Genomic DNA, 27,733 nt, shown 5'->3' with positions numbered 1-27,733 from the left:
GAGAGAGACATCGATGTGAGAGACAGATCAATTGGTTGCCTCCCGCACAAGCCCTGGGGATCAAGCCTGTAACTGAGGTATGTGCCCTTGACTGGAAATCGAACCTGAGACAACTCCGGTCCGTCAGCCAACACTTTAACCACTGAGTAAACTAGCCAGGGCCCAACTCTTCCTTTTGATGCCACCTCTATTCCCATTAAGCAATTGGATGACAAGTCAATGAGCAGGGAGAAATAAGATAAGTGACTAGAAAGGCAGCGGGTGTGGGAGTAGATTCAGAGAATTTTCTGACTATGGGAGAATGATCTATCTTGGCGTAAGAGAGATGGCAGACAAGGGTTTGGATGAACCCTTTCAGCTGGTTAGTGAAGAGCATTTTCAAGATGTCACCACCATAAGTAGGTGACCATCTTTTGGAAGAATTCCTGTACTGTGCTGGGATTGGGCAGGAAACAAATTCTTCTTTCTGTGGCAGGTAAACTGAAGAGCTCTATAACAATTTCCCATTTAGATATTTAATATTTATTCTGATTATTTATATTGTCTAGATCTCTTCAGAGTCAGAAAACCTAAGACGTTATAATCATGCTAAGGTCTGTAAAATTGAAAAGGGGAGGAGAGGAGCAAAGAAGCCAGGAGAATCAACTGTTTTTCCAGTTTGATATAAAGGATCAGAAAGAGCAACAGGATGGGTGACAGGCTCCTGACAATGACAGGCTGGTGGCAGTTGGCATTGGTCCAGCCTTTCTAAAACAAGTAGGCTGAGAACAGCCTGGTACCAAATTTAGTCTGAGGAATTTGTTCACCTCAAACCAGCTGGGACTGATCCTCCGTTCTGCCCCTCACCCCAGCTGCAGTGCACAGAGAGATTAAGAGAGGGAAAGGGAGAATGGAGACAGGAAATGGCAAAGGCCACAGCGACTTTTGTTTTCTTATAAAAAGATGGGCTTTTGTTCTTTTAAAAGCAAAATAAAATTTAGAAAACCCAGCATGAACTCCTGCTAGCTAGCCCCTCCAGTCACCTAGCAATGCTGGGAAGGTGCGTGGACTAACAGAAAAGTTTTATTGTTTTTGATATGAAAGATCTTTTAAAAAAAGAAAAAATTTACATTCTCATCTGTGAATTTAGTAAAGGGATTTTCAGACATCAAGATGTCCACTGTAGCCCAACCAGTGTGGCTCAGTGGTTGAGTGTCGACCTATGAACTAAAGGTCACGGCTTGATTCCTGGTCAGGATACATGCCTGGGTTGCAGGATCGATCCCCAGTGGGGGGTGTGCAGGAGGCAGCTGATCAATTATGCTCTCTCATCATTGATGTTTCTATCTCTCTCTTCCTCTCTAAAATCAATAAAATCTATATATTTTTAAAAATATGTCTACATTATCCTAACTCATTCCAGAAGATTTTTACATGCCAGGGCACAGGACACGGGAGCCAAAAGACCCACAGTGCCAGAGGGACTCTTTCTCTACTGGATGACCCTCTATCCTGATGACAGGGCCTCAGAAATAGCAGAACTCCATCGAAATAATTGGCTTCTAACTTCACATTTGAAACAGCTTTCTAATCTACTCTGCCTCAAAATAATCACCTTCTTGTACTTCTAGAGAAATGGACAAGTACAAACTCGGGAAAAAATGAGCTAATAAGGAAGTTAATTCCTGAGGGGGGAGCCATGGGGGAGCAGGGTGGTCGGTTCCTCAGAAAAATGCCTCCTGCTCTTACAGAAACCTGCCCCTATGTTGATGCCCAGTGGGGGCATCAAAATGATTCTGGTCCTTTAGGGAGGGCTCGGAAGCTACCTAAGAGAAGCCCTCCCTGCATGTCTGCTCTGATGGGGGGTCTGAGAGCGCAGTTACAAACTGGCCCATGGGCTTAAGTATCCATACACTTCAGGGGAACATTTCCTGACTATGTCCACCCCAGGCCAGCTCGGGCTCCCTCCTGCATATTAAGTAAAACTGCTAAGGTCCTACATGCAGTGGGGCCAATTTCAATGTCTAATCTCTCATTGAGTGACCACACCAACTTCATTCCCCAAAGATACAGATCACTGTTCTGTGTCTGCCAGCCAGACAGAAGTAATCAGAATCCTCTCCCAGCAGCTGACTGGGACCTCTAAGTGAAGGCATGGTTGGAAGGGCAATACTGATTTGTAATGGGGGTGTCAAATGAAATAGTCCTAAAATATTAGCAGCCATATAGAATGGCATAAAGTATCAGATAGAGGAAAAGTACTGTAGTTCAATAAGAATTTATTTAAATAGCAGTTTTTATTCCTTCACAGATCATGATCTACTTGGAAGGGGAAAATGCAAAGAGAGGATGAGAGCCTAAATGTCAGAGGAGTCTGAAATGGCAGCTCCAACAACACAAGCTGGGTGTGTGCATCTTCTGGGAGCACCTCCTTCAAGGTTAAATCAATAGAGATGAAATATGAAGAAGACCTCAGGTCTGTTAAGACAATGGAGTAAGCTGGGCATTTTTTTGTTAGACTCCAATACTCCTCTAGGACTTCTAAGTCCGTGCCTCAAAGAACAGAAGTACCTCCTTCATCTTCCCATAAAAAAAGATAGGGAATGGGGAGGAGGGAGAACATAGACTGTAAAATGGCAATCATGCACAGATAAGACTTTTCAAAGCAACTCTGAAATTTTTTCTGGGGGATTTAGTGTTAGCTAAAGGAAGAGGGAATAATTTTAAATTTTCTTCCATTCTGATTATTCCAATTTCATTTTAAAGCTCTTTTTTCATGGACCTAAGATGCTGTTGACTTGTAAAGGTATCATCATTTTATGTACTTTAACAAGTAAACGTTGCCAATTAAACTATGACAAAAATCTTTATTACGTTCACTGTAAGCATTCCAATTTTAGGGATAAAAAAAGGTGAATCTCAGAAATAATTAAATATGGATGGTAATATTATTAACCGTTTGAGTCCCAAGCAGCGCGATTGCGCTGCTGAGATTTTATGTCAAGAAAACATATGATTCGTTTGAGTCCCCGGGGGTATTGAAAAAACACTGTCGAAGAATCCCAAACAGCGCAACTGCGCTTTCTCTAAATGAGTACGAAAAGACCCAAACAGCGTGATAGCGCTTGTTTTATTTTATGTCGAGAAATACCAAGCAGCGCAATTGCGCTGCTTGGGACTCAAACAGTTAAACAATTCCACATAGCACCAGGCCTCTGAAAATTAAACTTTAAGTATCTGTTCTGCAGCCTGCAAATCAATGTATTTAATTGTACAGCTGATGCTTTTCATCCCTCCTGCATATTAGCAGTCATCCCAGAATTCCATGCTGACCACACTTTACAGAGAAACCTTTTAAACTTCAATTTTAAAAAATCTAGTATTATCTAAAATTGAATTTATAATATGGGAATTAAACTGTTTTAAAAAGAGGTGTGAGTGGCATCATGATTGTGTGCAGGAGTTCTGGGACTGTTGTCTATCCCGAGTCCTCAGACCCCTGGCCGCCAGCTTCTGTCCCTCACAGTGTCATCCTCTCTCTTCTAGCCCATCTGTGGAATGCAGGTCTCCTCTTCTTGAAAAGCCTCACTTCCTCCCTGGGAAGGTGGAGTTCTGAAGCAGCTACTACTGTTGATGTGATCTGTTCCATACTTAGAAATCCTTTCTTAGGAATGGTGGTGGTGGTGGTGATGGGATGGGGGGTGATGTCCAGGAAAACAATCTCAGGTCAGGCCTATCCTTCCATCTACCCCTCTCATCCTGAATAAATGCACTCAACTTCCCTGCTGCAGCAGCAGACATGTTGAGTGTTGCTCAACAAAGAGATATACAGATGTTCTCCCAGTGAATGCTTCATCTGGCCTGGCCTTCAACATCCCAAGGCCTCTCCCTGCTGGGAAACGTGCGATGGTTATTACAGTACACACAGGAGCTGTCTCCTATGGAGCCTGGCATCTGCCCCGCCCTCTCACTGCGAAAACATCAAAGTTCTACCACTGGCTCCTCACAACTGACAAACACCGCCAGCAAGCAAGAGACATACCTCTCACCTACTCCATGTAAGTCACAGGACACTGTCAGATGGTTTAAAATGGCCACATCTGAGCAAAAGAAAAAGGACTTGTGGCACATTTATAATCTTGAAATGCTGTCATCAGAAGAGATCTGAGAGATGTCAGTCAGTGAAACCTCACTTTCCAAGTGAGAAACGGAGGTACAGTGAGGTTAAGTGGCCTGCCCAGGGTTCACCCTGAGACATGTCTGGACCCAGTGTTTTCTGAGACTGACAATCAGTCAGAGAGGCTGGAGCTGATTTGGAGCTGACTCCATGCTGGCAGAACAACGCGGGGGTAAGTGGGGAGGGCACAACCCCTGGGAAAGAGGGATCCTATGGCTGAGAGGTATGTCAAAAGGTTACAGAGAAGATTGACAAGGCCCTACCCTGAGTATGAGAGACAGAGGGGAGCGTCCGATCAGCGGCCGCTGCTGTTCACCAGGCCATGAAACTCCTCCCAGGCCCTGGCAAACCAGAGACAAAAAACATAATAGCACATTCAGATCAAAAGCTTTTTAACAGAGAGAACAGACACATAACCCCACATCCCATTCCAGATACCCTCAAGGTCGAGTGCAGCCCATAATACCTGGAAGCAGAGCAATGAGCGTTCCCACCTGGACTTTCCCTCAGATTCACAGTAATGCCAGTGCCTTTAGGGACAGCTGACACCTGTCCTGGAGGCTCCACTGGTGAAGACTGGCCCTCACTATTCCCGCGAGGCTTTGTATCCACTCCTTCAACAAGTCCACCGGGGAGGCCAATGAGGTCAGAGCTAAGCTCAACCATCACAGAAGACACCCCCGATTGTCTGGAGCAAGGGCAGCAGTGGGAGGTGAGGACAGGTGGCAGGAACTTTCTTATCGGGCCTCACCTTGAGGTTAACGGCAGGGACCCGACAGCATTATGGTGTCTAAAGATGCAATGGGGAAACTACCTCTGTTTTCACATTTCCAACCTTCTGACCCTTCTAACTTCAGACCCCAAATTTGTACCAGGTTGTTTCAGAATATACCCATGTAAGTCTCTTAAAATTTAAGCTGTGTAAGAAAGAAAAATTTAAGCTGTGCAGGTCACAGGTCAACATTTCCAGGAACAATGCTCATGAATTCCACGCTGATTAACTCAGAAACAGGGGTTAGGAGGGCTAAGAATGTGACCGAGGGGTACACAGTCTCTCAGAGTGTGCTCAACAAAGAGCCCTTGGCGACTGCTGTCTGAAAAACAGGAGACCCGAGTCCCTATGCACCCGAAAGCCCTACCACCTCGCTTTCTGAGGAAGTGATGTCCTAACTTTTGCCCCAGCCACTTCTCAGCCCCACTAGGACAGAATGTCTGTTAAGTCCCCTGGGAATTATATATAGATATACACACACACACACACACACACACACACACTCACACACACACATATATAGATATATAGTTATTTGAGGCTTTTAAATCTAAAATTCCTTTTTGTCAATTATTCATCCTTGGTTTAAAGGGATGACAATACCCAGGATGACAACATATTGTGTCACTTACTACAGGCTTAGATTATGGCCACTAAAATACAATTTTTACCACACCTTCTAAAGGTAGCTTTTCTCCTTTTTTAAATAGTGAGAGATTAAATACAGAGACTTTGCACAACAAATTCACTCTTCTAGGTGATACTTATACATGTTTCATCAGTATTTCCCTTTTGAACAGGAGCATTTATAAGGTCATGATCTACCTCTTAAAATAAGAAGTTGATGTGCAGTTAATGGTTTCTTCAGAGAGTATTACCAAAATTACAAATACATGGTAACTGAAGAAAGTATAAAACCACCAAACAAGCGTGCCAGTCTCTGTTAGTTCACAAACAATTTCCACATCAAGAAATCTGTTTCACAGCCCATCCTGGTGACGGGAACGCGATGACGAACTCTGTGAGTCCAGGCGTGACATCAGAAGGCCCTTTCACTTCATTCCAAATTAAGACAAGGGCAAAGCAAAATCTGATGCTTGGGCAATGACCCAGGAACCCCTCTCTCATTTTAACATTGAGATTTAAATTCTATCTTAAGCGACATAAATGTCCAGAGAAATTACATGGTTGTGTTGAAGCTTCATCTCCTGTATCCTTTTGTTTCCAGAAAGGCCTACACTAGTCCAAACAGAGTTCTCTGTCAAAAACCTACACTAATCCATTCTGGTATTAAACTGGCCTCCCATTTTCTTCAGAAATATCTTCCTCACATATTAAACCTTAACATGAGGAATCTGGGTGAAGAATTTTCCTCACATGGATACAGTGAAAATAAATTAGTTGGTCATATTCACTGGTACAATGTAGGCCAACAAATCACCTGCCTAAAGCTAGGTGCGAACATTCTAGCTCTTTTCCATATGACATTCCAATCATTCTGGTAATATTAAAACTTGCTTCTTTTAAAGGTAAAAAAAAGAAGTTACTAGTAAATGTTAAGTTCATATGAATGAAGCTTCTAAAAGAATAACTGAGATTAATATAGCCTACAGAGAATTCTGAACAATTTCAAATGACATAGTCAAAAGAGTCCTTTAAAGACCACTCTTGTTTCAGCTCACTTACCAGAAAGCAAACTGAGAGCAGAGGTCCATTTCTGTGTAACTCCGAATGTGTCCCACCCTCCCACCCCCTAAAGCCTGTTCATAGTCTTGCACTCAGCTGGCCCTCAATACTCATGGACAAGCTCTGCCTCCTGCTAGTCTGGGCTTTCTTTACTTTGAACATCAGTAAGGAGTATCTTTCATAAGGCAGGCCAGCAGTTAACACCGGTGTGATCCAGTGCCACCAGGCTGATTTGGCCACAACACAAGGGATATTTGGTTGCTGCCTACAAATTTCCATGTTTAAGTATAATGAAATCTAAACAAGTTTAAAGAAATTCCCCATGATTTGACCCATTTCTCCTCTAGAATAAAGAAATAAAGTCACCTACCCTCAACTTTCTCTGCAGAGAGGTCTGGTCACTTTTCCCAACACTGTGGCCCACTGAGTGAAGGTGAGTGAAGCTGGCCCTGTCTTCCCCTCTTCCATCCGGGCCAGATGCACAAAGGGATTCAATGGCACTATTCCAAAAGTTATTTCCTCACAAAAGACTGTGCCCAGTTTTATCCTGAGGGTCCCACGATTCTGGGTTGCAAGTCTGTCTTAGATTTCTTCTCAAAATGGAGGACACAGTGAGGACCCAAACCTATAAAACCTTAACTGCGATTGGCCTCATTAGGAGCCATGCACCTGAAGCGAACACTCCACCTAACAAGTTTCCCATTTCTCAGTGGGACCTGCTATTGGCAACACAAGGGTAGGAGGCAGCAGGCAGGCGTCCCCTCTGTAGCAAGGCAGCTCTGGTGATGTGAGCAGCAGTGTGTGCCTCTCAGCTCACCTAGGAGCGCAGCAGGAAAAGGCCACAAGCAGTGTGATTAGGGGCAGGCTGGAAAACCAAACAGTTGAAAAAGGACATTGGAAACACAGCAAGGTGGAGGTATATTTGACTGAGAAATCTAGGCCACTGAGAAATTTACTCCTACAAAAAGTCCCACCAGAACACTTGGGAGTATTCTCCAGAATACCTTTTTCCTTCATTTTCCCTTAAATTCTCAAGTCCCAGGAGCTGCTGTTCCTTGGCTCAAGCAAAGCCATACCTGTGAGAGGCACAGGAAGGGAGCAAAGCAGACCAGTTCTGACTTCTGTTCACATGTGACAAGGATCAGAGGGGGCTCAAGGTCAATTTGGTGCTTTCTGATCAACTTAGGAAGGTGATGTCAAGCTCATCCCCTGGACCAATTATATTAGCTGAAATTAAGGTCAATACATGTAACATAATAGCAGAAGGCAAGAGGGAAAAGGCCTTAAGAGGTAACTCTTTGACAAATGCTGAAAACAGAGACTAGGCATTTCCACATACCATTTTCTAGAGACTTCAAACAATTTTGTATTTGCAATAAACAAAGAAGCAATGACACAAACACCTCCAGAAAGTTGAGCCCAGGGTGCTGTCCCAATGTGTGTTTTGTGGGATCACAGGCCACGTGGAGACTGGTGGGTCAGTCAGGATGGTACAAGCATAGGGTGTCGCTGCCAGAATGGAACAGCCACTTTGGAAACTTCCACATTACGCCCATAGCCACCTTCACAGATACTATCAGGCAACCTGACCCAGTGTCTGCAAAAATGTTTATTTTTGGTTTTGGTGTAGCTCCCAAGAAAGCCTGAAGTAACATGAGGCCTGCTGCAATTGTACATGCAGGTTAGGGCCTGCAGGCCAAGCTGCAGGTTACACAAGCCAAGCCACAAAGCATGTGAGGGGCTGGCACGTGCTGCAGTCAGATACCCTAAGGAGCAAACTCACGGAGGATGAAGATGCTTCCCCTCCTCAGATTCTAAGGCACAATTACCCTGGGAGAATGGGAAGGGCTAGAACATTGAGACCTTGCAAGCAGAGTTAGCCCAAAGAGGAGGATGACCTGGCCCTGAAGGGAAAGCGGAAGGGAGAGACTGGCAAAGAGCTTGTGGCTTGGGCAGCCCTGGCAGTGAGAAAACCCCATTAACACCAAGCAAGGAAGCTATATATGTACAGCCACACACAGATGGAAGCAGGAATTTACCTCCAAGCAAGAGATTTCTTTGAAGTAAAGGCAAATGACGTCAGCAAAGCAAAGGCCGAGGATCCCCCCCCTTTCCAACCTTAAGGACTTTCAAGCTGAATTCTACATCAGAAATCACTGTTCTTATTAATCAGCGTGACTAGATGGAGACTGAAATTCAAGTACCAGAAAATGGGTCTCATGTTGAGAGCTAGATGTCTCCTCATTATGTCAGGCCTCAGGAGAAGTAGAACAAATACCACATGACACTGTACAATGGGCTTATGGAAATGAGGCTGCATTCCCCCAATGGCCCTCCATGGAGAAGTCTGTGCCGTTCCTTAATATGGTGACAGTCAGTCTGAAAAGCCACTTCTTTGATGCACCATAAAGAGCAAGAGCATGAGACAAGCTAGTTTAGCACCATTTATTAAGTGATCTCAGCTGTTGTAGTAGCTGCTGTGTGTCAGCCTGTTCTTAAAACATAAAATGCTCTTCCAATTCCTCTTGTCCAGGACAGAAGAATCTTCCAGGTAGCACGCCAACAGAACAAGAGACTCCGATGATGCCAGCTTCAATGATGGTGCCATCCAGAGAGGGAGAAGGTCATGGCACATTCAACCGCGGCTTCCAGAGGTTTTGAAAAAGGAGCCTTTGGGGGCCCAGCCTGCCTGGCATTCTAGTGGAAGTGCAAAAGGTTGGCACATTGGGAGAGGAAAGAGAGGGAGACGCAGGGAAAGTAGCATCTGGGTGTCAAGGAGGGTTTTCTGGTCCCTGTAGCTGCAGGCTGGAGTACTAGGCAGACCTCTGGATAAAGCAGCGAGCAGTAGTCTAAGGCAAAAAGCCCACAGGCTCTCCTAGACTCTGTAAGGACTTGAATACAGTTCTTTAAGTCAGGAAAAACTGCCTCAGGGCATTAGCAAGGTAGAACAGTGGAGAGGGGAAAGTTGAAAAATACCTCTTTCCCTTTCCTATCCAGGTGAAAAGCTTGCTTTTGGGGGGAATGGGGGGTGTTTTAGAAATCTTGAATGTAAGAGTCCTAGAAAAAGTAGGTGTGGACCTCTCCAGCCTGGACTGAGTCTAGCTGGAGGGCAGAAACTACTTCTACCCCAGAACAAAGAATAGGGAAAATGTGCTTAGAGAAAAACAATGCTAACACAGGACTGCTAAGTCAAGCAACCAGGGCAATGGCCAGCTAATAACTCCTGGCTGCTTCAATGAGTCATAAGCAGCCATTCGATTATGAACAAACTCCTATGGCAGTGTTCCCAGTTAAAAACTGGCCCTTAGCTAGTTTTAGCTAACTCCACCCACAACATTATCTGTGACTGCATGGGAAAAAGACTCCTAAAGTGGTCTGTCTGCTGAACACCATCACTGGGCTCATTATGGTCTTTAATAAGAATAACATTATGATGATATCATTTCTAATGATGATGATGATGACAGCAACAATAATACTTGGCCCTGTAAGAGCCGTCTCCATCTGAGGACCTTCCATTACCAAGATTCAATCAGCCTCCCAACAACCCCGTTAGGAAAGTTATCATTATCCCCCATTTTACAGACGGGGGAACTGAAGCAGAGTGGCAGAGACTTGCCAAAGGCACACAATGATGCTGGAGTCAAAGGAGAGCACTAACCCTAAAAGTCCCGACTCCTAGTTGGCTAGCTCTCCGTCCAGTTTTGAGAAAATCTAACAGCCACTCCCACAAATTCATCATAGTAACCTGAACTTATTCCTGACACTCAATCACTGAAGGAGCAACCGTAACCAGTGATTCTGTGAGGATGTCTGGCTCCATTCCCCTAAGTCCTAGGAAGAGGGCAAAGCAAAGCTTATTTCCTGTTGGCATTCATGCTTCTCTTAGATTCTACTCTCACAAACACTCCATCTGCTTCCTCTAGGATTTCAGCTCTACACACAAGGAAATGGGAGTCACATTCCTGATAAGACGTTAATTTCCCAGGACAAAGAAACAGACTGAAGCTAACAGGTTAAAAAGACATGCAAAAGTAGGGGTTGGAGTGGACAGGGAGGACCTTCTTGTTCAGTGAAATTATCTTTAAAAACAAGCAAGAAAAAGGAGAGCACTTTGTCTTTCATTTTAAGACAGTGGTTAGCCAATGAAAGACAAGACAGCCCATGGAAATAAAGCAAGCCCAGGCACTGCAACTGGGATTCTGCAGAGGGGCTCTCTCTGGTACAGTGAGGTAAGCAGGGAGCCTCACCAGCAAAGAGCTGCTACAAGTGGCCAGAAGCATTAGAGGGGAAGACTGCTCTGTACTTTTTCCACAAGTCAGTCTCCTGTATGACCGTATTCCTCCGGACCCAACTAAGAACCTACTTCTGCTAAGGTTAGGGATATGCACCCCCAAGCCCCCCCAACACGTACTTGATGCTGTCGGTGTGGGTTTTGTATTCCATAATGGTGTTGGGAGGTAGATTAAGCACTCGCCGAAGCGTATCCCGGATTCGGGCTGTGGTTGCTTGGTCGCTGGCAGTCTTATTCCATATTGAAATAATGTCCTCCTATAGGAGGAACAGAGGGACTCATCAAAGCAAACCAGAGGCAGTGAGGAGAGCAAAGGCAACACATGAAACCAGACCTGCCCGCAGGAAGCTTACCTGAAACCGGACAGAGACTACAGCCCCACAGATCTCCTCCCCAACCATGAACTGTTCCCCCAACATGGCCAGGATGAGATTCTCCCAGCAACGCGATGCCAAGCCCTTCCGCAGCCGAATAATCCACTTGCCACCATTTTTATTTGCATCATCCTATAAAAAGACAGAAAGCATTAAAGTTAAAATATGGTTTCACAGCTCCTTTTTCCTTTGCATGAACACTAAAAGGTCTTATCACTTTCCAATTATTCAACTTTATAGGAAAAATGGTAGGAAGAGACAGAAAACAAAGAAAAACAAGGTGGGGATCCTTATACAAGCCATTACAAAAAGTGGCTGAACATAAGATTTAAAAAGAATTCTGGACCTGGCCGGTTTGGCTCAGTGGATAGAGCGTCGGCCTGCGGACTCAAGGGTTCCAGGTTTGATTCCGGTCAAGGGCATGTACCTTGGTTGTGGGCACATCCCCAGTGGGGAGAGTGCAGGGGGCAGCTGATTGATGTTTCTCTCTCATCGATGTTTCTAACTCTCTATCCCTCTCCCTTCCTCTCTGTAAAGAATCAATAAAGTAAAAAAAAAAAAAAAAAAAAAAAAAAAAAGAATTCTGCCCTGGCCAGGTGGCTCAGTTGGCTGGAGCATCGCCCCGTACACCAAAAGATTGCAGGTTCAATTCCCAATTAGGACACATACCTAGGTTATAGGTTTGATCCCCGGTTGGGGCATGCACAGGAGGCAACCAATCAACGTTACTTTTTCACATCGATGTTTCTCTCTCTCCCACTCTTCCTCTCTAAAATCAATAAACATATTCTCAGGTGAGGATTAAAAAAAAAAGAAACATCCTTTTTTGAAACTACTTTAGTAATCAAAATAAAATGTCAGATCTCAAACACAGATCATGCCTCTTTAATTATTTTCATTCCTCACTTTGCTAAGAGTTTACCAGGTGTCCTCATGTCCCAAAGACACAAATAGGAAGCCACAGTCTCTCCCAGACCCAGTCTAGTTGAGGAGACAGACAAGAACATTAATTACAGCAGGATAGTCTGTTGAGAGCTGCTGTATCAGAGGTATGCACAGTAAATTAAAGAATGAGACCTCCAGAAAATACTCAAGAAGAGGAAACATTTAAGCTGGGTCTTGAGGGACACAGGAGTCAGCCAGGTAGAGCAGGTGAAGAGGCTGAAGGCACTGGGAAGAGCATGAATCTGTGAGATGGGGAGAGTCAAAGGAAGGTCCAGCAGCACCAAAGGGAAGATGTGGAGATGATGGGAGACGAGGCCTGAAAGGTAAACTAGCTGCAAGATCATGTGAGCAACGGAGAGCTGCATAACATTTGTAATTTTGTGGGTGGGTGGATGGGAGGGAAGGTGTGATCACATTTGTCTTCTAGAAAAATGCCATGGTATCAGAATAAAAGATGGATTTCAGCAAAGCAGAGATCAGCTCTGGGTCTCCAATTAGTGCCTGTAAGCTTATTTTTTACCCACTTTAATCCTAAGTATATTAGAGTAATATACTACACACACAGCCAATTCTACAGGAATAAGGGAAAAAAACAGCCCAGCCATTGTGGCCCAGTGGTTGAGCGTCGACCTATGAACCAGGAGGTCGTGGTTTGATTCCCAGTCGGGGCACATGCCTGGGTTGCAGGCTTGATTCCCAGTGTGGGGTATGCAGGAGGCAGCTGATCAATGATTCTCTCATCATAGATATTTCTATCTCTCTCCCTCTTCCTTCTGCTCTGAAATCAATAAAAATATATATTTTAAAAAAATTTTAAAAATGAAATCTATCCTTTAATGTTGTTACATACCATTTTAGTGATGAAACAATCTTTCAAAACCACCCAGCACCAACCCATCCAGACAAGCAATGGCACTAGTATCTTTTCCTGGAGGTCCCAGCTCTTAAGGATGTACCAAACAGTAATGCAGTTTTGAAAGAAGGCTTTAAAGTACTTTTTAACCTTGGCAGGGCTAGCCTCCCCATCTCCCCCCCCCCCCCCCCCCCAAAAAAAAACCCTCTACTTGCTGAGGCCCTTAGTCCTCACCTCCCACATGGGTTTAATTCCTTCTTTGAAGAGATGGAAGTCACTGTGGCCTGTCAGGTCCCCAGGACGTACCATGTGGCTGTAAAACCTCCAGAATTGCTCCACCTGTGAAGAGAGGGCCCCAGAGTACAGAAGGTGTGACTTTTCTTTTTCTTTGCCTGAATGCAAGACTTATCTAAGAGAAAAGCATAAACAGGGAAGACACACTGTTATAGGCTATACTTTGGAAGGATACACATTTTCATTTGGAGGACTGTGTGGGAGGAAAGGCATATTAGATGAAAGCATATGGTATAGCTGGATAAAAAGAAAATGTAATATTGTTGATACAAGAAAAACTCTAAGGCCTCAGCCAGGAACCTTGGCTGATGAAGTCACACCAGCCAATATGCATCCTCCTGCAGAGGCCACAGGATAACCACGACATGCTATGAGGAGGACCTTGTTTTACATAATGGAAACCCTTTAGTTCTAAGGTATATTAAGTGCCACATAACCTCAGTCTGAATGCATTTTTTAGAACCAAATATCCTCTTTTTTAAAAAAAAATATTTTTATTAATTTCAGAGAGGAAGGAAGAAAGAGAGAGAAAGAGAAACGTCGATGATCAGAGAGAATTATGGTTAGGCTGCCTCCTGCATGCCCCACACTGGGGATCGAGCCCGCAACCTGGGCATGTGCCCTGACCAGGAATCGAACCGTGACTTCCTGGTTCATAGGTTGATGCTCAACCACTGGGCCACGCCAGCCGGGCCTAAACACCCTCTTGATCAAAGACTGTTTACTCAAATACAGCATTAGCTACAGTGAAATACATTTTAGTTCTATTTAGTTACTGAGCACAGTGATAAAATCAACCACATGCACTATGCTGCATCATGGTGCCTTTCTTAGGCCAGGACAGTCCAAAACCAAGCAGGACTTAGCCTCTAATATTTAGGGTTTAAGTCCCTTTTCTTCTCTCATTCATATATATATATATTTATTTCAATTACAGTTTACATTCGATATTATTTTGTATTAGTTTAAGGTATACAGCATAGTGATTAGATAATCACATATTTATCAAGTATTCTCCCAATATTTCCTGTACCCACCTGGCACCTTACACAGTTATTACAATATTATTAACTATATTCCCTATGCCGTACCTTACATTGCCATGACTATTTTGTAACTACCAATTAGTACCTCTTAATCCCTTCAACTTTTTCACCCAATCCCCCAACCCCTTGCTCCTCTGACAACCTTCAGTCTGTTCTCTTTAAGTCCCTTTTCTTACTAGAACATTTATGTTTCTCTTTGCCTCTCCTTCAAAGTCCTGTTAGAAAAGCAGACAACACCCTTCTCTAGCAATTGCAGACTTATTTATACTCATCATGCTAGTCCTTCCTGTTCCTCTCAGTGGTGCCTTGCGACATTACTTCCCTACCTCTCTGTCTCACAGAGGACACCTACAAAGTACTGGCCAGTGAAGAGGCACACTTTAGGAGGAAAGAGAAGATGTAGAATAGTCTGGAGAGAAACAACTGGTATTTGCCAACACATTGCCCAGGAGGCTCTAAACAGACACAGAGGAAGACACCAGAATTGTGTAGCTGAAAATGGATACTGAGTACACAGAGATTCAGGTCATATTTCTAGAACTGGTTAGCAACTAAGAGACCTTACACTGTGTGCAACAGCTGTCCCTTCAGTCGTCTAAGAACAGGAACATAGGCAGTGTCTCATGTTACAAAGAAGTCAGGAATGAGTGCCATTTGTAGGACTTTCGTGCAGTCTCTCATCTCAGCAACTGCTATGCTTAACTGTATAAGGGATAGTAAATGGTCAAATGTATACAATGAGCAATTATCTTTTCAACCTGAACACAGTGGGAAGAAATAAAGTACACCAAGTAGAAACTGGCTCACTGTAAATTAGGAATTAGAGAGGAGCTGTGGGGTAGAAAGGTACACAAACCATCCCCAGTTCCTCAATCAAGCATTGCTTCATTAATGGTTTGGCCTTCTCCAATCTTATAGCCAGACTATACAATTGTGCAATCACAATCTTTTTTTTTTTTTAATAAATCTTTATTGTTCAGATTATTACAGATGTACCTCTCCCCCCCACCCCCACAGCTCCCCTCTACCTGGTTCCCACCCCACCCCATGTCCTTACCCCCCGCCACTGACCTCATCCATAGGTGTAAGATTTTTGTCCAATCTCTTCCCGGACCCTTCACACCCCCTTGCCCCCAAGAATTGTCAGTCCACTCCCTTTCTATTCCCCTGCTTCTATTATATTCACCAGTTTATTCTGTTCATCAGATTTTTTAACTGACTTTTTAGATTCACTTGTTGACAGATATGTATTTGTTGTCACTTTGTTGTTCATAATTTTTATCTTTACCTTTTTCTTCTTCTTCCTCTTCTTAAAGAATACCCTTCAGCATTTCATATAATCCTGGTTTGGTGGTGATGAACTCCTTTAGCTTTTTTTTGTCTGTGAAGCTCTTTATCTGACCTTCAATTTTAAATGATAGCTTTGCTGGGTAGAATAATCTTGGTTGTAGGTTCTTGCTATTCATCACTTTGAATTTCTTGCCACTCCCTTCTGGCCTGCATAGTTTCTGTTGAGAAATCAGCTGAGAGTCGTATGGGTACTCCCTTGTAGGTAACTAACTGTTTTTCTCTTGCTGATTTTAAGATTCTCTCTTTGTCTTTTGCCCTTGGCATTTTAATTATGATGTGTCTTGGTGTGGTCCTCTTTGGATTCCTCCTGTTTGGGGTTCTCTGTGCTTCCTGGACTTGTAAGTCTATTTCTTTCACCAGGTAGGGGAAGTTTTCTGTCATTATTTCTTCAAATAGGTTTTCAATATCTTGCTCTCTCTCTTCTTCTGGCACCCCCATAATTCGGATGTTGGTACGTTTGAAGTTGTTCCAGAGGCTCCTTACACTATCTTGATATTTTTGGATTCTTTTTTCGTTTTGCTTTTCCAGATGGGTGTTTTTTGCTTCCTTGTATTTCAAATCTTTGATTTGATTCTTGGGATCCTCTAGTCTACTGTTGAATTTCTGTATATTATTCTTTATTTCAGACAGTGTATGCTTAATTTCTGACTGGTCCTTTTCCATTTTTTTTGGCATTCTCATTAAGTTTCTCGGAGGTCTCACTAAGTTCCTCGGAGGTTTCTAGAAGATTCTTGAGTAACCTTATAACTGTGGTTTTGAACTCTATATCCGGGAGTTTGCTTTCCTCCATTTCTTTCATTTGTGACATGTTTCTTTGTCTCCGCATTTTGGCTGCTTCCCTGTGTTGATAGAGTGGCTTTGTGTGGTAGGTGTCCTATAGGGCCCAGTGGCTCAGCCTCCCCAATCACCTGAGGTGGACACTCGTGGTGCACCCCTTTGTGGGCTGGGTGCACAGTCTTGTTGTAGTTAAGCCTTGATTGCTGTTGGTATCACTGGGAGGAATTGACCTCCAGGACAATTGACTGTGAGAATCAGCTGTGTCTACAGTGGAAGAACTGCTGTGCTGGAGACACCCTTATGGGGCAGGACTTGCTTCAGTGGGGCTTTGGTGCTCACTGAGTCTGCCTCTTGAGTATGACACTTATGGATGTGAGGAATTAAAATCTGGTATCTGACCACTAGGTACACTGGCTCCTGGATCTCCAAGGAGGTGCAAAGAGGCCACCCAGCAGTAGCTACAGCGAGATCTGCAGATTTCTCCTCTTTGTTTGGGGTTTGAAAGTTTTGGAGCTCTCTGACCCAGCTGCAGTTTGTTAGGTTAGGCTGCGAAAGGACAGGCCATTCATATGCAAAAGCCTCTGCGCACAGCTTGGGTGGGGTTGTAAATTGGGTGGAGCGGGGTCTCAGGGAATCACCAGGGTGGAGCAAACAGCGATGGCTGCCAGTCAGCTGTCTTCATGTCTCCGGGTCTCCGTGTCCCGTGCCCCCATGCAGTAACAATGATCCCTGTGAGCACCTCTGCGAGAAAGCCACCCTCGCTTTCCGACCCGATGCCGGACAGTCCAGTTTCTCCCCTTAGGAGTCTGGGTCCCCAGAGTCTCGCCGGAAACTGGAGTTCAGAGCAGTCGGGAGCTTATAGCTCCCTTCCAATTGAAAAAAACAGCGCACCCAGTTGCCAGCCTGTTTCGCACGCCTCCGCACCTCTGCTCTTGGCGCCTCCACACCTCCTACCCAGTCTCAATGCGCTTTTTTCTTTCTTTCTAGTTGTAGAACTTCCACTCAGCCAGCTTTCCCGGGGTTCTGGATGATAGCCGCTTTGTCTTTTAGTTGTAGTTTTGGTGTGGTTGTGGGAGGCAGCACGTACAGGTGTATACCTTATGCCGCCATCTTGGTTCTTTACAATCTACAGTCACAATCTTATATCTAAACCATGAGAGATGAAGTAGACAGCTCAAGAAATAGTATTAAACTTTAAAAGATGTTTTTCCTTCTCTTTAGGCAATTTTGATTTCTGAAACTCTTCATTGAAACAAAAAAATAGCCCTAACCGGTTTGGCTCAGTGGATAGAGCGTCGGCCTGTGGACTGAAGGGTCCCAGGTTCGATTCTGGTCAAGGGCATGTACCTTGGTTGTGGGCACATCCCCAGTAGGGGGTGTGCAGGAGGCAGCTGATCGATGTTTCTCTCCCATCAATATTTCTAACTCTCTATCCCTCTCCCTTCCTCTCTGTAAAAAATCAATTAAAAAAAAAAAAGAAACAAAAAAATAAAAGAAGTGTTCAGACTCAGAATATGAGGTGCAGAAAAGACCTCAGAACTACCTTACTTTACTCATTTTATAGTTGAGAAAATGGCTTCAGAACTTGCCCCAGCCCACAAAGTAAAGCACCAGATAAATGAGCCTTGCCACTCCCAAGTCCAATGCTCTTCCCATTTTAAAACACTGCCTTCTTAGTCACCTGATTTCAAGAACTTTTACTAGTTAAATACTAGGATTAAAGACAAATGGGAAATACTGCTTTGGATTTAATAAAAGATTTCACAATGCAATTATTTCTCTGTGAGGATTTAATATCGTGAAGCTTTTCTTCACGATACAGCTGACTTCAAACACTGTCACACATCCAGTGAGTACTGAAGAAGCATGAACCCCAGATGATACTCATGACCAACTCTATTCAACTTAACATATATGCCAAAAGAGGAAACAAAACCCTCCTTTCACAAGTTGGAAAACTCCACATATGCTTTCTTTAAGAGGGAAACAAAAGTGCTACATATATTTATAACTACTACAAAATAACTGAACAGAATCCTGAATGAAAACTTACTCCCCAGTTCAGTGTCTTCTTTGATCCTCCAAATGCTCAACCAGATGTTCATAAATAAAGGCTGCTATTTTACCTGTAAGGTTATTCCATTCCCATATAGCAGGTAATAAAACTTTTGTGATAGGTTCAGAAATGATAGGACTACAATTAGGACCCCTGAACAACATGGGTTTGAGCTGCCCGGGTCATTTGAAAAAACAGTGTAAGTGGACCCTCCTTGTGCTTCCCAACAGCACTTCTGTCTCTCTGTATTAGAATTCCTAGCTATGTCTTATTTCCCTAATGGCAAAGGAATTAATTCATTTTAGAACCCTACTAATCCCTTGAATTCATTCAACAAACATTTCTTGAACTAAATATGCACCAGTGCACAAGCTATTTTTAGTATTTCAAAAGAGCCTAAATTTACCAGTGTTAAGGGAGCATATATCAATTCAGTATAGTAATGGGATAACCTGATTACCAGTTATATGTGTAGTATATCTGATCAATAATAAATGGATCAATAAATGTAGCTTGTCTAGTACGACGCAAACATTTAAAAAACTGGAGCCTCATGTCATGCATTCTGGTATATTGGAAAGGTGAAAGAATATGGGCTTTGGAATGGGGCTTTTATGACCTGCCAAACCTGAGTTTCAACACTGGTTCCTCCACTTAGTCAAGTAAATTACAACTGACTTGACTTTAGATCAGATACTTAACCCAAGTTTCACTTTTCTCATTTGTAAAATACGGATAACATCACTGACCTCAAAAGGCTATCATAAGGATCAAAGGAAGTTACATAAAGTGGCTATTACTGTGTCTTTCCTCCTTATTACTTTACTGTAACATTTACTGCCTATTAAAGTTTCCTTTTCCAGTGTCTGCATTTTAAACAGGGCAGATACCCCAATAATTTCAAGAAAATAACAAACCCTGCATTTGATTGTGCCCAGAGATGGAATGTATAGCACATAGGAAGAACATAATCTGTGTTGAACAAGACAGCTTCTTAGGGAACACAAACCTAGCTACCTATGAGGGTGATAAGACAGTGCCTGGGCTCCCTGTTCTGACAACATCCACAAAAACAATTATTAGAGACTTCCTTTTCTTTCTGAAGACAGGAAAAATATGCTATTTTATACATAATCACAAACAGATCCAAAACCCTAATGAAAGGTTCTTAAATACAAAGGAAACTTTTGAACTTTACTCTTGATTTAACCATCAAGCTTCATGAGAATAGATACCATGTACTATAAAATTTTCGCCCTGGCTGGCATGGCTCAGTTGGTTGGAGCATTCTCCCATGCACCAAAGGGTCTTGGGTTCGATTCCTAGTGAGGGTGTGTACAGGAGGCAGCCAATTGATGTGTCTCTCCTCCTCTCCCTTCCTCTCTAAAATAAATTTTTAAAAAATTATATCTCCACCCACCCCTGGACACTTTGCACATAGTAAGGACTCACTAAATATCTACTTAAACAAACCTGTATTTTTGTATTGTCCCTTTCTGATCAATTCCACAATTACACACTAATTACCTATGGATATCTAATGAGAAACCTAAGAATGAACAAATCTGACCTCAGAGACTCAGGTCAGCTGACTGAGGAAACCAGAATCCTAGAGGTTACCAGGAGGATAAATAAACATGATGATACAAATACAGGCATGAATTTACTACTGAGGCTCACTAAGTACTCACAGAAGCAAAGGTGCCAATCTGTTTGATATTCTGTTCATAGCTCTGTGAGCTGGTGGGTCGGCCGGGGGTTCTCCTGGAGTACCAGAAAGTGTAGTTGTACTGCAAGGGATGCTCTGCTGGTCCCGGGACAACAGCCTGTATATTAAAGGTGTGTTAGTCCTTGGCCATTTATCACATGCTCTGAGACTGAGAAAACATTTTATAGCATTACCCCTTACTACCTCCCCAATTTAAAAAGGATACATGCTCACCCTAGCTGGTTTGGCTCAGTGGCTAGAGTGTCAGCCTGGGGACTGAAGGATCATGGGTTTGATTCCCAGTCAGGGTATATGCCTAGGTTGTGGGCTTGGTCCCCAGTGGGGGACGTGCAGAATTGCCCCAGCCCACAGAGTCAAGCACCAGATAAATGAGCCTTGCCAGGAGGCAGCCAATTGATGATTCTTTCTCATCATTGATGTTTCTATCTCTCTCTCTCTCTCCATTCCTGTCTGAACTCAATAAATATATTTTTTTAAAAATTTAAAAAAAGAGACATGCTCAATTACCTGCAATGTGCTCAAGATTCTGCTTACACAATAAATTTCTATAGTAGTTAATGGATTCTAAATTCCTGTAACATTTTACCTATGTTCTTATAGCTTTTTTAACTTTCTACTTCATAAGTATTTATGTTTGTGTATTATCTCTACATATTCCCAGGTCCAGCACCACTTCCTCTATGACACTATCACTTATTGGCTAGTGACCTAGGACAAGTTGTTTAACCTATTTGTGCCTCAGCTACTAAGCTGAAAAATGGGTAATCATCATCTCATATGGTTGTTGAGAGGATAAAATAATTTAATAGATGTAAAGTGCTTAACACAGTGCTTGACACATAAGTACTCAATAGCCCGGCCAGCGTGGCTCAGTAGTTGAGCGTCAACCTATGAACCAAGATCAGGGTTCGAGTCCCAGTCAGGACACATGCCCGGGTTTCGGGCTTGATTCCCAGTGTGTCAGCTGACTAAGGAAACCAGAAACCAGAATCCAGGAGGCAGCCGATCAATGATTCTCTCACTGATGTTTCCATCTCTCTTCCTCTCCCTTCCCTCTGTCTGAAATCAATAAAAACATATTTTAAAAAGTACTCAATAAATGTCAGCTACTATTATTATCACCACTATTAAATGTTAGCTCCTTGATCCATAGTTTCATTGACCTTTGTGTCCTCTTAGTCCTGAAATGCTTGTATTTGGAGGGTACTCAATATTGCAGAATAAAGCAATTAATGATCGCTTTTCAAAAAAGAAGATGATCCATCTATTTCTATTCTCTAAATTTTCTCTTTTCCAAGTCATTTTAGTTTAGACTATTACTGACTAAAGAGTCTAAAATTTCAAGGGATGTACAGGATTTTAAATACTCAGCAGCAGATTATGAAGCAAATAATGCCTTGTTAACGGCAGGGTTATTCTCCCCTACCTCAGGCTAGCAGAATGCTGAAAAGCAAGGCCCTGTGGTAAGCGAACAGTCCTGTGGTAAAGGCCCTGTGGTAAGGGAACCTGTCCTGTCTAAGCCCGTTTTGCTTCGTGTTTGGAGCATCGGACCTCGGACTGAAGGGTCAAGGGTTTAATACCTTGTGTTGAAGGCTCGATTCCCTGGCCTCCTGGCAGATGTGTGCAGGAGGCAACCAATCGATGTGTCTCTCCCCCTCTCTCTCAAGGTCCTGTGGTAAGGGAACAGTTCTGAGTCCCAAAATGAACTCCAATGATTCAATAATTCTTTCTTTTTTTAAAAAAAATATATTTTATTGATTTTATACAGAGAGGAAGGGAGAGAGAGAGAGAGTTAGAAACATCGATCAGCTGCCTCTTGCACATCTCCTACCGGGGATGTGCCCGCAACCCAGGTACATGCCCTTGACCGGAACCGAACCTGGGACCTTTCAGTTTGCAGGCCGACGCTCTATCCACTGAGCCAAACCGGTTTCAGCTCAATAATTCTTTCTTAAGAACAAAATCAGGTATTACAAAATAGTGTACAATTGTTAACCTGGTATCTTCCAGATAAACAGATTCCATGAGATAACCAAGTTTCTAGTCCCAACTCACCTTCCTCTTGCTGCTGCTCTGACTTTTGTCCCGTTCCATTTTTTCCTTCTCACCATCTTTCTGTGTGCTGTTTTCTTCATTCTGATCATGGTCACCACTGTCATCATCTTTCAATCTAAGTAGAAAGGCAAAAAAATATTATCCCATGACTGAACTGATTCTTGCTTACCTAACAAAGCCACCAGGTCAAATGAACTACCATGGAAAAAGCCCAAAGTCACTCAAAATACCAGCAATGAGATGAGAGAAGGGCAAGGAAATGTAGAATGTCAATTAGGAAGATTAAACAAAAATGAAGTGCCCATTAGCTAATGTGTGAATTCCAGAAAGCATCATTTTCCAGTTTCATAACAGGCTGCACAAAGAAGCAAGAGGTAAACAGTTTAAGGAACTGTTTTCTTGACCAAAAATAAAGAGTCAATAATCAGAAGAGTTTCTGGATTAAGTAACTGCTTTGGCATTTCGAATGAAGTTTTAAAATTTACCTATCCTGTCTAAGCCCGTTTAGCTTCGTGTTTGGAGCATCGGACCTCAGACTGAAGTGTCAAGGGTTCAATACCTTGTGTTGAAGGCTCGGTTCCCTGGCCTCCTGGGAGATGCATGCGGGAGGCAACCAATCGATGTGTTTCTCCCCCTCTCTCTTAAAAAAATCAATGGAAAAAATATCCTCAGGTGAGGATTAACAAAACAAAAACAAACAAAAAACGTATCTACCTATTCTTCTTCTTCTGACCATCTCTCCTATCCTTCCCAACTGCTACTGCTTTAGTCCAGGCCCTCTTCTTATCATCTCAATTATTACAATAAATTCCTAAATGGTTTCCCAACACAAATTATATCCTCCCTCTATCCATCCTCCACATAGCCACCAGCATGATCTTTCTAAATGCAAACAGTCCATTTAATTTCCATGCTTAAAACACTCAACTATCCCTTGCCCTTTGCTGCCCACCCTGAAGGATAAAGTACAATGAAATGCAAGACCCTTTAGAATCTGACTCCTGCCTGCTAGCACCGCCCCCCAAAGCATCTATAGTCCCACATCTGTGCTCTTTGCAATACTCCCCCTCAGCCTAAAGTGCCATTCATCCCACATCTGTTTTTCCTACTAGATGGAGGGATCCCTTAGAACAGTGTCTTATTAATCTTTGAATATCCAGCACCAAGGGAAGGAAGATGCTGAATAAATGATAAATGAAAAAAAAAATGACTAAAAGAAGAAATCAATGACTTCATGCCTATAAGTATGATTAAATATACTTTAGGAGCTGCCGTTTTAAGAGCAGTGAAACTACCCTAACGCTTTCAGGTCCAGCTAATGTTCACTGGATTCAGAGAAAAAAATAAACAGAAAATGAGTTCACAAAGATAATTAGAATGCTGTTTAGTCTAGAGCTGGACCACTTACTTATCATGAATCTTCTCTGAATTCACCTTTCTGTCCCTAATGACTATCTAGTCAAATGGAATTAGGTAACTCTCACGAAAGGTACTGGAAATGCTCAAATTATAACTCAGATATTACCCTACACAGACACAAAAACCTTTTGTAAAGCACCCCTTTTATTTCTGCCCATGAATCTTCACTGCCTAGAGCACATAAAAAGCATTCATTAAATGTTAGAATTCATGAGCTAGCCATGTGTTGGGGTCCCTGCTTTGCCCAGTTCACAGCCCTAGTTGTAGAATATACTCAGGTGGCCATGCACTGTACCATAAATGTCCCTATCCCCATCCTGGACAAGACATGACTATGAAGGGCACCTGACCAAAGGGCAGTCTAGCCTGGCCAATAACCTATGCCTCAGGGCCTTGCTCAAAATTATGAGCAGATTCCTTTCTCAGCTTTTCATATAAAAGATGAACGGTCACAGAGTCAGAGCTGGGGCAGGCTTATAGGTCCCACACAAGAAAAGCCATACAAAAAAAGACAATGAGCAAAGGCAGAGAAAGCCAGTTGGGAAAAGGGAATGGAGCAGAGGAGCAGAGAGAGTAGAGATTGGCTTTAATTGTAATGCTATCATTCCACTGGCTTCGTTTGGCCTTCCTGGACTTCTGGGAAACCATTGTCTGTGCTATGATACCCTTCCCCTTATGAAATTTGAGTTGGTTTGGTTTCCTTTCCGAAAGGAGCCTGTATAGCACACAAGTCCCACAACATTTACTGAGCACCTATTGTTGGTATCAGACACTAAAGAGTTTCTGTCTCCAAGGACCTCACTGAGGACACACACGCATACTCAGACCTCAGCATGGTACAAAGGACCCTCCTCTACCTACATGTGCCAATATCATCTCCTGCCTGGTCCCAAACTCCCTTCACTGTAGTAGTGATCAACCTATTTGCAGTTCCCTGACCTCACCCCCATTATGCTCACTATGTGGTCTCTTCTTAGAGAACCCTCTTCCCCTACCTACACTGTCCCTCAGGACTAAGAGGACCACTTTTTCTTTGAAATCTTTCCTAATCTCTCCAGAGGCTGAGCCTAGGCACCCCTCTTCTGGATTTCCCCTAATAACTGTTCGTACTTGTCCCAGCTATATTGTCATGGCCAGTTTTTTTGCCATGGTTAAGAACATGGGTTTTTCTATTGTTTAGGCCCAAGACAGTTCCTAACTCTCTTCCTTAGGGCAGACTCCAGGGACTCAAACCATTTCCCTCCCTTCTCAGTTTCCAAACCTCCATGCTATCCTCTGGATTCCCTATCCTCTGGGTTCCCGTGCCTTAAGTCTTGGTTAAAGAGGGACACAGTCACCCAGCATCTCTCATTTTGCTATTCCAAGCAAAGCATGTAAGTTCCTTTCTTTGTAGCAGTTTTGCTGCTAATCACTACTAGAAAACAGAAAAATAACAACAAAATAATTATGTCGAGATAAAACAACACTACTGTGATCCCTGAACCATACTTTCTGACTCCCTTCTAAGACAGTCATTGGAAACCCTATTGGACCTTCATCCTGTGTAGTTATCTCTTGAGGGTGGAGCTAACCTACACTTAACGCAAGTTATTTGCATCCTATCTTCCAGAGGTTACTCTTCCTAGTGTGAAGCTATATTTAAGCCAAAATATAATCCAAACTGAAAAATCAGTGCTCCCTAGACTCAGGTGGGCAATTAGTATTTCTGAAGCTGTCCAGACTGAGTTGCATCTAAATAGCTCACCAAGCTCTTGCTCAGATATGTCCTCATACTTTCTGACTAGACAGATTCCTTGTGGGTAAGGACTTGGTCTAATTCATTTTTATATGTACAGGTCTAATTAATTTTTATATGTATAGCATCAGAAAAGAAACATGATCAGTGAATGGATTTCTAAAATCAAAACAATACAAGTCAGAATACAACGGATGCCAAATAAGTAGTTCAGACAATAAATAAGAATGGGCCAAAAGCTAACAAAGACTGAGGGACAAAATCAAGTTTGGCATCTAGATCTGAAAACCAAGTTATCACAGTTGGGACTGCAGTACAGTGAAAGCATCTTAGGGTTTTGCATATGAACTGGATCAATGGCAATGGTAGCTAATGACTTGATAGATGTGTGTGTGGGGGGTGGGGGGGACAATTATAGTCTTCGATTACTTTCCTAGAAGTGGAGCCCACACAGTAAAGGAGGCTCCAATTCTTCACTAATCTGAGCCCATCAGATTAGACTCTAGTACTCAACTCCAGGCACTGGATTCTTAGGATTCTGGCAAATTGAACCAAGTCCTTAAGAACCGCTGGTGAAGAGTGCAGAAGCCAAGTATGTAAGGTCTAAAAACTGTAATTTTTGTAAAAAAAAAACAACTAAAGCAAAACTAGGGGTAGGAGTGCTGTTTTCAATCGCTAATTTCAAATAAAAGAAAGCTTTGTTTTTTTCCTTCGTAGCTAGAAGACAGACGTTAAAATATTCTGGGTCAGTGTAAGGAATAGTTAATAATTAGAACAAATTAAAAATGACCCAGGTTAATTTTTGTCAAGAGGTGCTTGAACCAAGGTTAAAGAAATCTGGGTTTGAAAGCCATCATATGGCCCTTCCTGTTGTTGTGGGCAAGTTACTTAACCTCAAAGCACCTCATTTTCTTTATCTGTAGAAGGAGGTAACAAGATCCCCTTTGCAGGGTTGTTAGTAGAAATAATATATGAAAAGTATCTAGCAAGCTGCCCTGAGAAGCCATTATTAACATTCTTTAATTAACTTACTGCAGACCTCCAATGGGTAGGACCATGCCAAATGATCCTTAAAGTATCTAAGGATAAACTTTTGATTTGTTCAATTCAGTGGAGGAAGGGGTACAGGACTGGCAGACAGCTCCACTGAGGCAGGTCTTAGATCTGGCAGTAGGGGTGGCAGGGTTTATGATGGAGAAGGGGTTAATATAGGGATGGATACAGCTAAGCAACTGGCTGCAGAAGTGCTCTGCCAAAGACTACTAGAAGAGTCCTCTCCTGCCTGGCCACGGTGACTCAGTGGTTGAGCATCGACCTATGAACCAGATTCCTGGTCAGGGTATCTGCCCAGGTTGCAGGCTTGATCCCTGATCGTGCAGGAGGCAGTCAATCAGTGATTCTCTCTTGTCATTGATGTTTCTCCCTCTCTTCCTCTCTGAAATCAATAAAAATCCAATATAATACCCTATATAATAAAAGGCTAATATGCCAATGGACCAAACGGTGGAACAACCAGTCACTATGATGCGCACTGACCACCACGGGTCAAACCCTCAACACAGGAGCTGCCCCCTGGTGGTCAGTGCGCTCCCACAGGGGGATCACAGCTCAGCCAGAAGCCAGGCTCTGCTGGACTTCTGCGGAGCCCTTCCCGCCTCTGTGGCGTCGGACATTCCCCCCCCGCCCCCCCCCCCCCCCACTAGGGCTCCGGGACTGCGAGAGGGCCTGGGCTAAGGGACCCTTCTCCCCCCACCCCCCCCCCCATGAATTTCGTGCATGGGGCCTCTAGTATTTTATAAAATGAGTCCTCTCCCCACAACCAAGAAATGTTTTTGAGGAGCTGTCTGGAGTGCTGGAATCCATGACCTCTGAATATGAACATCAGCACTCATTGTACTGGGGGGGAAAACAACTCCCCATCAGCAGCTGCAGGTCACAATCTAAACTAATAGTAATTTCACTTTGCATGTATACATCACCATGTAGCAATTTACAAAACACCCTTAAGCAAAGCTGAATCTGATTTGACCCTTCTAACACCCCTGTGCGGCAGCAGGGCACTGAAGTGGCTCGGGTAACCCTGGCTCAGAGACTGGGAAACTTTCCTGCTGTCAAAGTAACTGGTAACTGGTGGGTCTGGGACTGGAAATCTAGGTCTTCGGAAGAGCATCGGATTCACTAGACTACTTAAA

General features: G+C 43.2%; 1 protein-coding gene across 5 annotated transcripts in view; it reads right to left on the bottom strand.

The window, feature by feature from the left end:
* Positions 1-27,733, bottom strand: part of EIF4E2 (eukaryotic translation initiation factor 4E family member 2) — a 38,725-nt gene that overhangs the window by 10,166 nt on the left and 826 nt on the right. The window contains exons 2-7 of one of the 5 annotated variants that reach the window (XM_070422404.1): positions 22,388-22,502; positions 20,295-20,429; positions 13,315-13,419; positions 11,262-11,414; positions 11,029-11,165; positions 4,420-4,497 (exon numbers count right to left, since the gene is read on the bottom strand). In XM_070422404.1, the coding sequence (XP_070278505.1) occupies positions 4,452-4,497; positions 11,029-11,165; positions 11,262-11,414; positions 13,315-13,419; positions 20,295-20,429; positions 22,388-22,502 (691 nt within the window). In that variant the 3' untranslated portion in view covers positions 4,420-4,451. Of the gene's footprint in view, positions 1-4,419; positions 4,498-9,045; positions 9,312-11,028; positions 11,166-11,261; positions 11,415-13,314; positions 13,420-20,294; positions 20,430-22,387; positions 22,503-27,733 lie in introns of those variants that run through there. The other 4 variants (XM_070422403.1, XM_070422405.1, XM_070422408.1 and 1 more) reach the window with 4 other exon arrangements.

Source organism: Myotis yumanensis, unplaced genomic scaffold (genome assembly GCF_028538775.1).
Source record: "Myotis yumanensis isolate MYYU_CA2020_CCGP unplaced genomic scaffold, mMyoYum1.0.hap1 SCAF_8, whole genome shotgun sequence".
NCBI classification, from domain to species: domain Eukaryota; kingdom Metazoa; phylum Chordata; class Mammalia; order Chiroptera; family Vespertilionidae; genus Myotis; species Myotis yumanensis.
The sequence above is the reverse complement of the archived record's forward strand: the minus strand, read 5'-3'. Positions and strand labels throughout refer to the sequence as shown.